At 36.2% G+C, this 16,909-nt stretch overlaps 1 protein-coding gene across 1 annotated transcript in view; it reads left to right on the top strand.

The window, feature by feature from the left end:
• UCHL3 (ubiquitin C-terminal hydrolase L3) overlaps positions 1-16,909 on the top strand; it is a 40,550-nt gene extending 23,641 nt beyond the window's left edge. Inside the window, exons 7-9 of the mRNA XM_083883412.1 lie at positions 12,732-12,807; positions 15,358-15,416; positions 16,678-16,909. Of these exons, the coding sequence (XP_083739538.1) occupies positions 12,732-12,807; positions 15,358-15,416; positions 16,678-16,761 (219 nt within the window). The 3' untranslated portion in view covers positions 16,762-16,909. The remainder of the gene's footprint in view (positions 1-12,731; positions 12,808-15,357; positions 15,417-16,677) is intronic.

The following is a 16,909-nucleotide window of genomic DNA, read 5'->3' as shown; positions in this document are numbered from 1 at the left end:
TTCCAAGGCACAGCTGTTGGTGCCTGACAAACTTTGTATGTGATTCCTTTTAGATCTTAGATTTTAGTAACAGCTATATATAGGAGTGAGTTTTGGGTTGAGGCAGATGGTAATTGCCTGAATATTTTCTGAACCTACTCCATGAAACTTTTAACTGCTTTATAATGTTTTTTTTTTGTTTGTTTGTTTGTTTTTTTTTTTTTTTTTTTTTGCATTTCAGACAATTAGCTTGATGTGCATACTGGTTTATATGACAATAACATTCAATTCTATTTTGTTTTACCGCTTCAGATATTTGACCTGTTATAGTTTTCAGCACAGGAATATGCTCCTGTGATCTTTTCTTCTTGTGAAGTTAGACTAATCCTCTCTTTTCTACAGTTTCTAGATGTTAATAAATTTTGTTTGACTAGAGTGTCTCAAGTTAGGATTTGTCTTCCATATTTTAAATTAAATGTGAAATGTATGACTGTATTCTTTATTTGGAGATATGTATTTAACATTAATTTCATAGTAATATTGACATGTAATTCTGTTATTCTAATTTAATTTTTTTAATATTCATTTGAAAACAGCTTTGGTTCACATAGCTTAATTTGTGCTTATTTTTTAAACAATGTATAGAATTTTCTGGTTATTACAGCCTTGTTTATTGGCCACAATCCAGTATTAAGTTTGCTTTACCAGAATTTCTATATACTCTGCTGACATTTCACTCTTACAGATGGAAAAGTATATTTTCAATGGAAAAGAAGTTTCTCGTTCTCTTGGTTGATCTGACTTTGGGATCCACTGGTACAGGAGATAAAGGATAAAAAGATTCAATGAATGGAAGTAAAAATCAGGACAACTACTAACTAGAAGTACTGAGATATGAGTCGCCCTAAATGGCATTCTATGGTATAAATTCAGTTTTGAAAAGTTAAAGTATTTCTTGGTCTTGTTACATTCAGGCAAGGAGTATTTTTGATATTTTCTCATTATTTGAGTAATATTGGCCAGAAGACAAATAAGTGCAATAAAGAAGAATGGTACAAGTATAGACTTGTGGTAAAAAACCAAAAAAAGCTCTCTTAAAAAAAAAAATCTTTCAATATTCTGGTCATCCCTGTACTGTTAAACAATTCGGTATTGTTCAAAATCTTATAAATGGTTTCACAGTAATTATACAGGAGTCCTAAAAAAATAGCATTTTTCAGAGCAAAAGTATACAGTTTAACAGCTTCCAGTCAATGGAATGCATCAGAGTATCATACTCTCAGCAAGGTTTTTGGTTTCATTTTTTAACTGTTTCTCACTAAAAAAGATACTCGAATTCAGATTCTTGGAAGACTTATTAATCCTGATGTTATGATGGCAGCAGCTTACAAAATTGTAAAACATACAAGTGTCTCTTGCCTTTTATCATGAACTGTCTTGTCAGCAAAGCTCTTAAATTTCTGCCTGACAACAGGTTCTAATCTTATAGGTTCTTCCTTCCATTGGGAGGTCTGTGGACTATGAGGAATTCTAGAAGCAGTCTTTCAGCAGTCATCTTTCGAAATTTTCTTAACCAAGCTGAGAATAAATTGTTTCTAAAGCCATCTGATACGTTATCTAAATGTAAAATGTCTCATTTTAGATCAGCTCTTCAAGTGAAGAATATGAAAAAATCCCAGTCAGTAGTACAGATAGACTGTAATAGCCATTAAACTCTTCTAAGACTTTCTGTCTTGTAGAAGTATTGTCATTGCTTAATTTCTTTTTATTCATATATCCATTTTTGGATTGGAGATTTTGTAATTTTGTCTTCTTTTATGAGGAGCTGCTGAAATGCAGGGGGTGGATCAGAATGCTTGAAATTAAAGGTAAAAAACAAACCGTGACAAACCTGTAGAAAACTGCATTCTCTGGACAGGTTATGAGACTTGGTATCATTCCATGATTGTCTTTGAGCTCTACAGTTTCTACTGTGCTTGATGCTTGCTCTTCACAAAGAATTCCTAACTTTATTCTCCTTGTTTAAGGTCAGCAATATAGGAGCAGAAAGAACCAATTCATTGTCCCACTCTTGACAGGAAAAAGAAAAAAGAGAACTAAGATTAGTTGCTTCAAAAATAATAAATAATACAAAAAAATAAATAGTTTTGACTGGCACTACAGTGACTTATTTTGACTAATAAGGGTAAAAATGTTTCATTTTTTTTCAGAGAAACTGTCTAATGCTTGGTTTTCACAGCCCCTACTGGAGTCATTCCATTGAATGCATAATTTGGTACATACCTGAAGGAACTGCAGTTTCTATTCTGCCTGCCCTAACCTGGCAGGTATCAGGGCAGATAAGCTGGGTGTCAGGATAAGTTACTGTGTCAGCTTGTGGGTCTCTGCAGGGATTGGTTCTAAGACCTGTGCTATTAAACAGTCTGTCAGTGAGAGGGAAGACAATAGCAGGGTGTGGGATTGCAGCCTTCTAGGTACCTGAAGGGAGCCTGCAAGAGAGCTGGAGAGAAACTATGCAAGGGCATGTAGTGACAGGACAAAGGGGAATGGCTTCAAACTGAAAGTCAGCGGGCTTAGATTACTGACATTAGGAAGAAATTCCTTACTGCGAGGGTAGTGAGGCAATGGAAAAGGTTGCCCAGAGAAGCTGTGGATGACTCATGCCTGGAAGTGTCCAAGGCCAGTTTGGGTGGGACTCTGAGCAACCTGGTGTAATGGAAGGTGTCCCTGCCCACGGTGGGAATTGTAACTAGATGATCTTTAAGGTGGGCTCTTCCAATCCAAACCATTCCATGATTCTGTGATTAAAATACACCCCAAAACCTACAGCGGTGGAAAAAGATCAAGAGATAGTAAAGCAAAGCATAAGACATCAACACAGGACAATCTGGATCACCCTTTAGATTAGCTTCAAACAAAGGAGTGTTTTTCTGAGGCTAAGTAAAAGCTGTGTAATTAGCACAAAAGATGAACTTCATTTCTTGACAGAAGGCAAGGGGTTCTCTGAAAGGCTCTAGATAACACTGAGATTTTTTTATATTTCAAGATAATAATGGATGAAATGCTGAAGATGAGCTCCTGGTTTGGCATTGTGGCCAGATGAATAATGTAATCAATTGTTCATGTTATGTCATCATTGAACAGGTTGCATTAACAATGTTGCATTTTCATTTATTATGAATTTTAGTAAACTGTATGAATATGCTACTTACTGTCTCTGTAGCTATCGACAGGACTGATTGAATTTTTTATTTGTTCTGATTTTTTTCAGTAGTAAAAAAATTGTTAAGCTTGAATGTTTGTTTTTGTTTTATGAGTATGCTCTGATCCAAGCAAAACTTGAACTTGTTTGGTCCTGTGGCCTGTGTGGGACAGAAGATCAAAACTAAATCATCACAATGGTCCTTTCTGGTCTTAATATATTTACTATAACTTTGTCAGTTGGAGCTGAGAGTCATTTTTAATACTTCTATGGTCTTTCTTCTAATAGTAACAATTTGAATGGTTTAACATAGTCCTACTGCTTCCACGGATACTAAAGGGATCCTGAGTGTTAATGGCAGTACTGCCACTGGCCTGCTATTTTAGAAGAATAGGTGAAAAACTTAGGAAGTTGCATACCTCACCACGGTAAGCTTCCCTTTTCCTTTGCTTCCCTTTTATGTTAGACATGGAACAGTAAAGAAACTCTGGGTTCTGTTAACATAGTTACTTGATTCATCTTAAATCCCAGAGTAGCACAATCTAGCTTTCCCAAATTACCAAAGAACTGCTGCTCACAGCTTTTGTAGCTGTAGACAAAACTGATTCTTTCCCTGTTCTTAACTATTTCTTCCATTAAATGATGCTTAAATCCCCTCCCTTCTCACTTTCCAACACACTGTCTCTTGAACGAGTCAGTTAATTTGTGTTCATATTGTGAAGTTCCCTGGGTGTGAATAACCTCTAACTTGTCTGACTATAAACCTCAGATTTGAACAATGTCTTTGCAGTGTTCTTTCATCTTCTCATATGAATTCAACACATCCTTGATTATTATCTGTGTGATTTGAGCAGTTAAAAGACAGTATACTCAACAGTGGACACTTTTGCAGTTGCTATTTGCTGCAGTTGCAGGGATGCTATTTCCAGTTTAAGTGGGCTAAGTATGTTCTTTTTTAATGTTTATGTAGTCGTCATCGTCCTCGCTGTCTTCACCACCATGCTCATCGCAGCCTCAGGTTAGCCACAGCAGAACGAAGGCCTCACCATTGTGTCCCTCTGCATCCCTCTCCTGGGCCAAACGTAATCATGTAGGTCCTGCAAAGGCTCCCAGTCCGTCAGTCCGTCTGCGCCGGTGGCGGCCCTTGATACGCCTTCCATCTGTCGGGCTTCATTCTGTTGTAAGTGTAGTCCATCTTCAGTCTTTTCTTACTCTGACACCACTGGCCTTCTGCTTCAGTCTTCAAAACCTTATGTTTTGCTGGGGTCTTTTCTCAACCATTCTTAGGATTTCTTTCTTCCTGGTTAATTTTTTCACTTTCCGTCATGTCAGACAGCAAAAGGACATCATTCCATGCTTTGCTGTTCAGATCCTTTTGATTCCATACATATGCCAAATCATTTTCAAAGCATAGAAGTTTGCCTTTCATGAACTGGCGCTTATTTTTGCCATAGGCTCTACATCCAGCCTCTTCTTTTCACCTCATCTTCATGATCTTTCATTTGGATCTGCTAAACCAAGGGACTTCTAATTTTTTTTGCCACGTGGTATTATTTCTTCTGTGTTTGAGACCTGGTTTTAAGTTCTCATATCCTAAACCTAGTCTCCTTTTCTTTCATCAACTCTTGGTTAATGATCCCTGGGTATGTCAGTAATGATAAAATGTTTCCTTTAATCCCAAGGGTCTGGTTACTTTCTCACTTGATGTCTTGTTTCTTCATCTAGTTTATAGGCAAACGTTGTAGTTGAAAGGGGAGATGTTCCTATAAGAAAAGCTTGTCAACAAATATTTAAACTTTTTTCCTTCTTCACTCAGAGACCACAAAGGTATCTTAAAAATCTGGAAAAAAATTGCATGTACAGAGTAGCCAGTACTTCTAAATGGCCTGATGGCCACCAGCAGAAACACAAACTGAAAGTCTTTTAGTGCTATTTCATCCTGCTTTTAAGGGGTGATCGCACTTCTAGTGCATACATGAATAGGAAAATAAATCTTGGTATGTAGAATTTAATGGTCTTAAATGCAAAACTGGGACATTGGTTTTGTTTTTAACATTCTTTGATACTGATCACATTTCACCTATGTTCCTGGAAATTCTTCTTTGAGATATGTGGATTTTTTACAGAGGTGAAATAACTACTCTGAATGTGGTCCACATAATTTTCTTTTTCATTCAGATGTCTTTGCACATGTGGAAATCCTTAATGTTTTACTGCTATTAAAAATTAGTGTCAAATGCCTCCACTTCTTTATAGCTTTTGTATTTTTATCCAGATAAATATCTCAAGATGAGGCCTTTTCCCAGACTCTTTTTCTCTTCATGTGAATAGTGATTGCTTTTATTAAGTATCTAGCTCTCATGTAATATTCAGAACTATGGAACATTCTTGATGTTATCATTTGGAGCTAGTTAAATATTTTGGGATCTGAGAAGGCGTGAAGTTAACCAGTTCTTAAATTCTTCCCAACTCATGCTTCTTCCCCCTCATTTGTTTCGCTGACATTGACAAACATTTGACATTTTACCTGGGGATTTTATTGTTTAGCAAACCTTGGAAAATTCTATGTCATATTTCTGTAATTTGAAATTGAGATCTTGTTTGAATTTGACTTATCTATGCTTGTTGTTAAGAAATGACTTATTGAAGGAGACTTGAGCTTGAGTGTGCCTGCCTAGAACAAAAGCATTAACTGAGCATGAGTTTACTTCAGCAGTAAATAAATGATAACTTATCTAAAGATGGACATTACAGCATAACCTGTTGTTGTTATAGCAGGGAACCAAGCTGAGAATTTTATTGACTTCAGAATATATCTAAAAACATCCACTAGTAGTGAGCATTTGCTTTAAAAATGTTCAGAAAATCAGTTTAGCTTTCAATGCAGCTCTATGTGGCAAAACAGAAGCTTGCTGCTAAAAGGTTTTAAAATATTATACCTTAATTCCCCTAATGTCTTGTCTTCATCCAACAGATTAAAATTGCAAGGCCTATACACAAAGATTTATCAGTGAATACTTTATAGTCTGATACGTATTGGTAACTAAATGTTGTTTTCATCTTTACACTTTGTATAGCATGCCTTACAAGAAAATTAAGAGAACACAACCTATTTGTACATTAGTTTAATATATAAGCAAGGAACCAGACAGCATTTTTGGTGCTAAAGCTGTCTCAGTTGGCTTCATAAAATTTGAATTACAAGATAGTATTTAATGTCCTGTCAACAAGTAGTATTAGTACACCTCTGATATTCTGCTAGGTGTACAAAGAGGCTGAACTGCTCAGCGTTGCATGAGGCTAGTGTATGAGAAATGCATAAGCATTTTAGTACTGCTTTTATTAAGAAATCTATGCTCTTGAATTTAGGAAGGGGAAATCCTTATATTGTGTTTAAAATAGAGTTGAACTTTCTTGTAGTTCTGACTGTATTTCTACTACTGAAACACTGACAGACAGAAAAAAAGATTGTTTCAAAATTTAGAGCAAAAGTTTTGATGATGGGAGACTTTTTCTAGGCTCCTTAAATAAAAGTACTTTTCCTAGTTGAAAAAACTTTCCTTGACTTTAATGATGGTTGACCTTGGCTGGACGTCAGATGCCCACCAGGCTGCTTTGTCACTCTCCTCCTTTGCAGGCCAGGGCAGGGAGAAAATAAGAGGAAAAAATTCATATGTCAAGATAAAGGCAGTTCAGTAAAGTAAAAGCTTCACATGAAAGCAGGGGAAAACAAAGATTTATTGTGTACTTCCCATCAGCAGGGGATGTCCAGACACTTCTGGGGAAGCCAGTCTTCAGTATGTGTAGTGGTTGGCCAGGAAGACAAATGTCACAATAACTAATGACTGTCCCCTTTTCCTCCTCCTTTCTTTTAGCTTTTTTTGCCAAGCAGACTTCACGTGGTACAGAATATCCCTTTGGTCAATTTGAGTTGGCTGTCCTGGCTATGTCCCCTCTCAGGATCTTGCTCACCTCGATCCTACTGCTGGAGGGGTTGGAGAGAGGGCACCAATGCAGTGCCAGTGCTGCTCAGCAGTGGCCAAAGCACTGGGGTGTTATCAACACCTTTCCAGCTGCCAATGCAAAACTCAACACAGTGAGGGCTGCTCTGGAGAAATGAGCTCCATCTCAGCCAGACCCAATACATCTTTGTAGAGTAGGTCTCCAGATAAGTTAAGAACATATAATAAGAGGGAGGAAAAAACTGAAAATACTGTCCTGAAACATTCTCTACAAATCTGATAAATTGCAGTAGATGTGGCAAATTTTTAAGAAAAGCTAACAGCATTCTTGTTTAGTAATGTTGACTTTCCCTCAATCTTTGTCATTTTTTCTTCTAGCTCATCTATTCTTTTAGTGTCTCTGCTTGCCTTAGGTTTTGCTGCCTTTTATATGTCAAACTCACTGCAGTATATTGGGTATGAATTGAGATGTCACTGTTTTGTGAGGAAAAAGCGAGCAATAGTCTTGCTGAAAACTTGTGACCATCATTCCAATGGTCTTTGTTTCAGTTGCAGTACTTTAACCGAGACCCAAATGCCTTTCACAGTCCTACACAGTAAATTTGCCCAAGCACATCCCATGCTGCAAAATGGAAGTTACAGATGTCTGATCTACTCAACAGCAATTGCATCACTTTTTCCCTTTTACTTCAGAATTCATTGAATCTAAACCATACCTAGTATTCTTTTTTGGATATGTTTTTCTTTGTCTTCTTGTAATTCCTTGTGAGTGAATTTTATAGATAAATCTCTCAGGTTTCTTCTTCTCTTAAAATTGTAGTTGCTTTTGTCATGACCTTTCAATTGGATGTGTCTGAATTTTTTTATTCCTGAAGGTTCTGCAAAGTTGTCTCTTCCCTATCAGTCTTCAGTACTCTTCTGTAACTCGACAGACTCCTGATGGCAGTTTCTTGACTTAATACCAAGTGGTGGGTTTTTTTTCCTTTCCCAGTCACTACCTGTATTGCAAAGCATTCTAATAAACTGGTTTGTGAGGCTTCTTGATTTGCTTCTTCCTTTCAAAAGCAAGTGTAATGGAATAATAAAAATACAAGATATAGTTGGAAGAAATTGCCTGAAAACTGTAATGTAAAACTGAATCTGCTTTTATAATGTGGTCTTTCATAAATAAATTTTAAGCAGGGTTTGGTGAGGCTTGTTCAGTAGATCCAGAGAGCAAGACCATTTTTTTCGCAGTTTTAAGTTTGTCCCAGAAATGAAGCTTCTGGGAGAAAAAAACAGTTACACATAAATTTGACGAACAGTTTTGTCTTGACTTAGCAACATTTGAAGATCAAAGGATTTCAAATGCATGAAAATTGAATACAAACTTTTAGATTGGGATAATGGTCTAAGTACATTGCAAACTCAACTGTGCAGGTGATGAAATATACTTTATTAGACAGGCTGATATGACTCTGTAAAGAGTGATATTATGGTGTATCACTGAGTTTCTAAGGTTAGTGCAACAGCTAAAAAGACTGGTTTAGTTCATGAGGAGAGGGCAGTGTGCAGTGGTGAAAGGTAAAACTAAAGGAATTGCTTAGTACACAAAGGCATAGGAAGGGTTATCATTTTTATTGTAAAAACTTTGGGAAGTGCCATTTTAATTATGGATTTGAAATCCGCTAGTGAAGATAGGAAGAAATGTAGATGTTCTGTTTCAATAGCATGAACTAATGGGTATTGACCTGAGACAAGTCAATTCAAATTGATTTCTCACAAAGGTCAGCTCTTGTTTATTAGTCAATTTGAATGTCCAGGTTAGCAGAGAAAGCAGTCAAATCCTCTGAAAAACTGGGACTCTGCTATTTAAGTACTTTTAATGTGGTATCCAAAATAAGAGGGCAGACAACCTTGGCTGTCTCTTTCGTGTGTGTGGCCGAGTATTCATGATAATATTGTGTTATTATCATTGAATGTTACCTTAGTTCCTTGGGAAAAGCTTATATTTGAGATGATGTTCTCAGAACCATCACTATGAGCACTGAACTTCTTGTATTTTTTTTTCTTTAAATCAATTTCAAGTCTTCTGTTTTTTTATTTTTTAGCATGTTTTTAGTTTGGAGAAATAAATTGGAAAAATTATGTCTACTGACCCAAATTACCAAAACTTACTTCTTATACTATGATTGCAGCCATAACATCAGCTTTGTAAGCTATTCAAGATGCTGGTATTCATCCTCTTTCTGTCTTTCCTGGATAGGAGAGAAGTATAAATTTCCTGCACTCAGCATGACAGCTCTTCAGAAAATCTGAAAGATGAGTCTTGAATCCCATAGGTTAGTTCCAAATCCTGATTAGACAATCACATTATTTAGACTCCCGTGTCTTTCTCCTTGTGGTTCATACATACATGTGGTCCTTCAAATGTGCTTTTTCCTTTTGCACACTGACTGGGCTTTTAAGTGAAAAAATCTAAAGGAAGAGATCACCTCAACACTTGATTGATGTCTCTGTTACTGTGGTCTTTGACAAGAAGAATAATCAAGAGAAAATCCTCTGTAACCGTTCTAAGCAATACTACCTCGTGATGAACGTGCAGGCAGACTTCTGAAAGCTATGCTCCTTGTTCTTTTAAGCATTGACAGAGACACTTCATTAGAAACTTGAAAACTTGGCCAAAGGTGTAGCTTTTCGAGGAGGCCACAAAAGACATCACCCTGGAGCTGATATTCCCTCTTTTTCCATTCCTTTGAAATGTAAAGTCTTCTAGTTCTAGAGTTAAAACTTCTAGGGCTTCCCAGTGAAGTGGAAATTGGCCTGCCTAGGCTTTTAATGTGGTGTCTGTGTGTGTGTGAGTGTGCTTGCACACATATGGATGTATTAAGGTTTTTTTCCCTAAGGAGGGGAGGGTTGGAGGGATTTTGAATCATATTCATCACACTGGGAAAGATTAATCTAGTTACTTGTTTGCTTAAGTTATAAGCAACAGATTCTTATAATCTAAAGTTTTAGCTCATTGTGAATATGCAGACTCTGTTGTTTCTCTGTGCTTATGATTATGCAAATATTTTTCTGTCAAAAATTATTGAAATCCTAATTTTTCAAGAAATGTAACAGATCAACTTCAGTGCTATCTAGATTAGATGAAAAGACATCTCAATGGAAGGAGACTGCCTACATTAGAACATATGGTACAAAACTTGGCATGGCACTATAATTCTCTTTGAGGTTGGGGAATTAAAAATGTAAAAACACACCATTTCTCACGGTTTATGGCAATAGCACAATGAAAGCATGTTATTTAGATTAGTCATGTACAAAAACTCAGCAGGATTCTATAGGAGTCTGTCTCTAAGTAAGCTTTATGAAAAGTCAATCATGCTTTTTTTGATGGCTTCCTTATTCATCTTCTTTCTATATATAGACTCAGCATTCCAAGCATACCAATGGTGTCTCTCTAGAGAGTGTTTATTAGAGTTTGACAAAGAACTTAACACCCAAAATGGTCAAAAGGCAACTATATCTTGTTTCTAAATTGGGTCAAAATCAACTCCTGAACATCTCAAAGTCCTCTGAAATAGTGATATATTCTCCTAGTTCATGTCACCTTGAGCCCAGCTAGAGAATCTTTTGATGTAGGCTTTAAATTGTTAAGCCACTTCCTTCCTACAGTGACACTAACTGGCAGTGGTCTTTCCCCTGAAATTTCTTAAACCCAGATTTCTTAGTTGATATGTTTAATTGGTAAGTGAACAGCTATGAAATATCTATGAAGGGCATTAGGCTGTATTTGACAAGCATGCTCAGCCTTGCCTGCCTGCACACTTCAGTAGCACTACAGTTTAGATGTCTATAAAAAGTTGAGTGATCAATAGCAATAACAATGAGGTGCTATTGGATGTTACCTGCTGTCTTGTGCCGTTTTATATAAATCCGTGGTCCTTTGAAGTTGGCAACTGGGGTAGTCAAGCTCTTGGGGCTGTTTGATCTTTTTAAGTCCTGGCTCTGTTTGACCTTTTGTGAAACAAAATTATCAAAGGCCATTTCACTTAGACTGCTTGAATTTCTGGTGGAAAGATCCTCTTGTCTCTTTGATAGATGCCTCATCTTCAGTGGCCACAATGGCTTTTCTCCATTCTAGGCTCTCTGAAACAGTGATAAAACAGGGTATTTGTACCTTTCACATTTATAACTGATCATGGAGATAATTCTTAAATGAGAGTGAGAGGAAGTTATGTGGGGTTTTTTGTTTTAGTTTTCTTTTTTTTCCTCATTTTTGAGCTTGCTACACAGAATTTCTCTAAGCTGTTGTCAGTTCCTCCCCAGTGCTGTGTTCTTTGGCTTTCTCGATGTATCTGAAGGACTTGTGGTGACTTCTTGTCCTTCACTCTGTTGTTCTGGTTGTTTGCCAAATTTCTTCAATTTATGTCATCTTTTAAAGTCTTTTCTCATGACCATCATCAAAAAGATGATGGCCATGATGTCGAAAACAGTCTTGAAAAGATGATATGATTTTGAGGTTCTACAACTTATTTTACATTCTGGTCTGTTTCTGGCAAGTTTTTACATTTTTGGAAACTTTTAGAAAATCCATGCAAGCCTAGCAGTAACTAAAAGATGAAAGAAAATGACATGAAATACATTTTCACACAAGTCAGATTCTTGATAGTGAAGAAAACCTGAAGTCCTTTTTTCCATTTGCTCAAAACAGTATGATGTTAAATTGTGGATAAAAGTTCATGCAGACTTGACAGACTGATACAGAATTAATGCCATCAATTGCTATTGAACACAACAGTGGTGACAGGGCTTTTGGCTCAGAAGTGGTGATAGATCTTCTGGCTCACAGGTTCAAACACCTCTGCTCAGCAGGTGCTGGGAATATGTGTTGGTGCAGCACCATGCTGTGCATGTCCACAAACCTCTGCAAAAGCTTTTGCTGCTTGCCGTAGTTGCCAGCACAGTACTGGGCTAGGTAGATCTTTACTAACTGACATTTTTTATGTCACGTCACTTGCTGCTGTCACTGTACTTCAGTCCTTACTGGGTATGATGAGTATGATGCCACTATGAAAATTCAGTCTGGGCACCTCTTTGCTGCCCATCTAAGATGTGTTTGTTTTGACTGCCTGTGAAGAGGAAACTGGTTAACTGGGGTTGGCTTATGAGGAAAAAATTATTGTGACTAAGTGAGTATTTTCAGTTCTAAAATATTACAGGTTCAGAGTTGAACTTTGTTATGGGAGGTAGGTTAGTGAAGGATTTGTTATTTATATGAAAATCTATGATGTTTATATATTTGAGCTGATTTTACTTCTAATTCAGTAATGAAAAATAGAACTTTTATATAGAGCTATAATCAGAAATACATCCAGATACTTTTCTGCATGGACTCTTACTGATATATATGCATTGCAGACAGTTTCTTTGTATTGCAAAATGTTCCTCACTTCTGCCATTCTGTATGGATTCAGAATGTGCTTTCCAAGTGTGATTTCTTTTGTCCAGGTGTTTTGCATATTATGATGATACATGCTCATTAATCACATAACGATAAGAGTTTTAGTAAACACAATTTCTTTTTGTCTTGTTTTGTCTTGCAGGCACCAAGTATAGATGAAAAAGTAGATCTTCACTTTATTGCATTAGTTAATGTAGGTGGTCATCTCTATGAATTGGGTAAGGACACTTTTTATCCATTCTCTCTATTTCCTAGAAACAAATGCAAGTAGTGCAAGATGCTGTTAACTGTCAAAGTTTCAGAGAGATTTCTTCATGTTACGTAGGACTTAGGTTCTTTCCAGCTGCATCTTAGGAGTCTGGGGATTACTTTTAAACAACTGCAGTCTTCTTCCCATTGGTGTTTTGTTTTTTGTGTTTGTTTGTTTGGAGTTTTGTTGGCGTTTTTGTTTGTTTCTTTTGTTTTTGGTTCTTCCCTCAACTCCATCCTATTTAGATAAAATGGTACAGAATACTAGACTGCCTCCAAACTTCTGTGGGCATTTATAAGGACAGGAAGCAAGAAGAATGAATAAACACTGAAAATTTCACAGGACATTTGTTATATTTATGTTCCTGAACTGCTTGTGGAAGTATAAAATTAACTGTGTACCATTTCAGATATGTTAGCTATATTATTAAGTATGATACTGTTTAAATTCAAAGTATGTAGTCAGCGTACTGAGAGATATTTTGCAACTTGATTGTAATAGTCTGATCATTTTTTCCTCTACTTTTTGTGGTCAATAGACAGTTAACTGTGCAACAGTAGTTCTTATTTTTTGAAATACAGCTATTTTTTCCCTCTTCAGATTGTGTAGCACTTAGTTTTGCTCAGATATTCTCTAATGGCTCCAATCTTAAATATGTTGCTGGGCAACTAGGTTTTCCAGCAGGCTCTTCAGAAAACCAGGAAGCAGATCAGCATTTAAAACCTGCAAGTCACTGATCTTTCCTAAGATAATTTTTGCAGTATTTTATGGTGGCAAAATTTTCTTATTTTGAAAACCAGCATATAATTAAGCAATGCCCTTAACAGGTGATAAGTAATCACAACATGTGGCATAGGCAATATATAAGAAGTGCTTATGTTAATATTAAGTTGATATAAGGGGTGTTACCAGGGATAAGTCATAACCAATAGACACACATATTTTATGATGCTGTGTATCTGTCAGTGGACTAGATCAAAAAGGTAAGTTCTGTAGGATGCAATAAATATTTTATGGCTCTAAATTTTAAGGCATAAAGGATGACTTGCACTTTTTTTGGTTGTATGCTACTATTTCCATGATACATTTTCATTGTTCGTTAATTTATGCTGCTCAAAAAGCAGACTACATGCTATGATGAACATGTTTACATATTTTCCCTTGGTATGATGCAAGACAAACCCCATTTGATTTTTTTCCTTAAAGTAAATAATTAGAAGAGGCATTTAGCTCTGCTGTACAGTGGAATGTCAATAGTGCTATTTCTTTTGTTCTCAAAATAATTTCTCTCTGTACAAGCGGAAGGAAGCAAAAAAACCCCCAACTTAAAAGTAGGAAAATTGAAGTTTTTTCAACTCATTAGAAAAAGGTTATTCAGTTGATTCACTGGCTTCAGACAGTGTGGGCAGCATATGGGCTTTGGCATGCAGAAAATGCTAAGGAAGCACATGGATATTAAATGTATGTGATGTTTTTGTCATAGAAAACATATTATTTATAGGCACATGAAATTAAAATGTTGTTGTGCCAATATGAACATAAAAAACCCCTAGATTAAGGTAAACTTACCTTCCAGCAGTACAGGGTATTCAGTTCTGTTTCCCTGCCATTTTCTGAGTGTTTTAACTTGTGTCTTCAGTCATGGTAGTTACAATAATGAAAAACATCTTGTTCATATAAATCCAAAAGTTTTCTAACATCAGATCTATTTTTAGTTATGGAAAATGTAGTTTGGAAGTGTTGTCAACTTTGGTGGCATCCTTGGGGTGGGAAAAGCCTTTTACAGGGAAGACAGAGCCAAAAGTGATTTTGGTTTAGCAAATACTTAGGATACCCTGCAATAAGTTTTCATACTGTTAACGCTTTGCAAGTAACCTGTAGAGTATTTATACGAATGAAATTATTTTTTAAATGCTAAGAATGACAAGCATTATTCTATTGGAAATGCAAAAAAAAGAAACCAAAAAAACAAAACAAACAAACAAACAAAAAAAACCTATAAAATAATTCTAGGAACCCTGTTTAAATGCTGTGAAAGTACAGAAACATTTTCAGTGATGCTGGACTCTTCAGAATGGTGGGTTTGCTACTCTGGTCTGTTGTGGAGCCCCTGATCACAGCTGTCAAACACCACAGACATACAGCTGCCTGTCTGCGTAAATCCATCAAGCCTAGCTTAAATTTTTCTGCTCTTCTTAGAAAACTGAAGTACTATAACAGCATTAAAACTACAGCACCTTACAGCTTGGAAGTTTTCAAATTAAATATTGAAAAATATTTCATCATTTTGATTGGATTATTTCTTAAAAGCAACAGACTGTATATAATGTTACTGGTAGAAGCAGTCAGCAGTGAAGAGACCAGGGAACAGCTAGGTGCACGTGTGAACTTTATGAAAAATGAGAGAGCATTTTTGAAAGTGAAGTACAAAAAGTCTGTTTAAATAGTTTTAACTGGAAAAACAAGGCTTTTATAATTTTATAAATGTGTTTTTCAACCCCACTTTGTCTTTCAACAGATGGGCGCAAGCCATTTCCAATAAACCACGGTGAAACCAGCGATGATTCCTTTTTAGAGGTGAGGATAGAGAACCTTCTTAAATGGTGTTATACAAAATTCTTGCTGTATTTCCACGAAATTTATAAAACAGATAAATGAAAATACCTATACAAGTCTAGCTATATTTATAGTTGGATGAGGAATAGAGCGAGTGGGATGATGAGACAAAATTAGGTTTGAGAAGAGATACTTTGGGACACTTACATTGTGGCTCTCGATGACAGAGTATCGTAACATAAATGTCAGAAAGGTTAACTGTAACACAAGATCAGACTGACTTACCTTCTGTGCTTAGATTTTCATATACTCCAGCTCCTTTCAATTAGTACATCTAACAAGAAGTTAGCAGATTGAAAACTTACAATTTTTATTCTCTTCCCTTTGGTTTATAGTTAGATAGGTATCACACTAGACAGAAGTTGATTTCCTCTCTGACCCTTGCTAATAATCTTTCTTCTCCACTTTCACAGCTTCTTTTGGGTGCTTCTTTGTGTCATGAGCTGAGAAATGAATTGGAAAGGGATACACTGAGTTGGGAGGATAAACTGTCATCCCCCCAGAATGATGCAAAGTTGAAGTTGAGAGAAGGCAATGCATAGATCTGAATTTTATGATATCCAGACTGGATTAGCATGACAAAAGCAAGAAACCAGAGAAACTAAGACAAACAAAATCCAAAATAATTTTATAGTTTAGAAACATAAACTAATGTCTGTAAGTTTGCAAACAATTTGTGCTTGCTTGGACAGGGGAAGAAAAGGATAAAGCTTTCCTTATTCCGTATGTGGCTTTTTCCTGGTTTTCCTGATAACATGTGTTCTCCAGATTGCTAGATGAAGGAGTTACTTAAAATCTTTCAATTACTCCACCCAGCTTAGATTCATCTTGAAACAAAGGAGAAATTTCTGAAGGCAGCAGTACTAGTTAAGGCAAACTTCAGAGATGCATTTAGAAAGTCAGACAAGCAACACATGTGCTGCACAAAGTAATATTCAGTCACAAAAATCATCATTGCTAAGGTCCTTCATAAAACTTTTGCTCTTTTAGGCTGCCCATATAAGCAATGTAAGTAATCTTGAGCAGTGGTAACTCACATCAGAAATACAGTTTATGTAGGTTTGTCACACTATTTGGTAAACCCTTATGGAAAAATCCATTTTGAGCATAGTTTGGATAAAGCATATCTTCATATTTCAGTTGAGTTTTGTTGTTTTTTTAATAAAAAATATGATTTGTACTGTTTTTCATTTGCGGTTTCTTTGTACTTTTTTCCTCCTAGGATGCAATAGAAGTTTGCAAGAAATTCATGGAACGTGACCCAGAAGAATTAAGATTTAATGCAATTGCACTGTCTGCAGTTTAAAGGCCTTTTCCAGTGAGGCAACTGTATTGCAATGTATTGTAAGAATAAAACTGTTGCCATATGTTAATAGTACAAATTTTGATACTTCCCTAACATCTTGACTAATTGTAGCATACGTGGAATAAACTTTGCATTTGTCCTTGCTATA

Source organism: Zosterops lateralis (genome assembly GCF_965231275.1).
Source record: "Zosterops lateralis genome assembly, chromosome: 2".
Lineage (NCBI taxonomy): Eukaryota > Metazoa > Chordata > Aves > Passeriformes > Zosteropidae > Zosterops > Zosterops lateralis.
The sequence above is the reverse complement of the archived record's forward strand: the minus strand, read 5'-3'. Positions and strand labels throughout refer to the sequence as shown.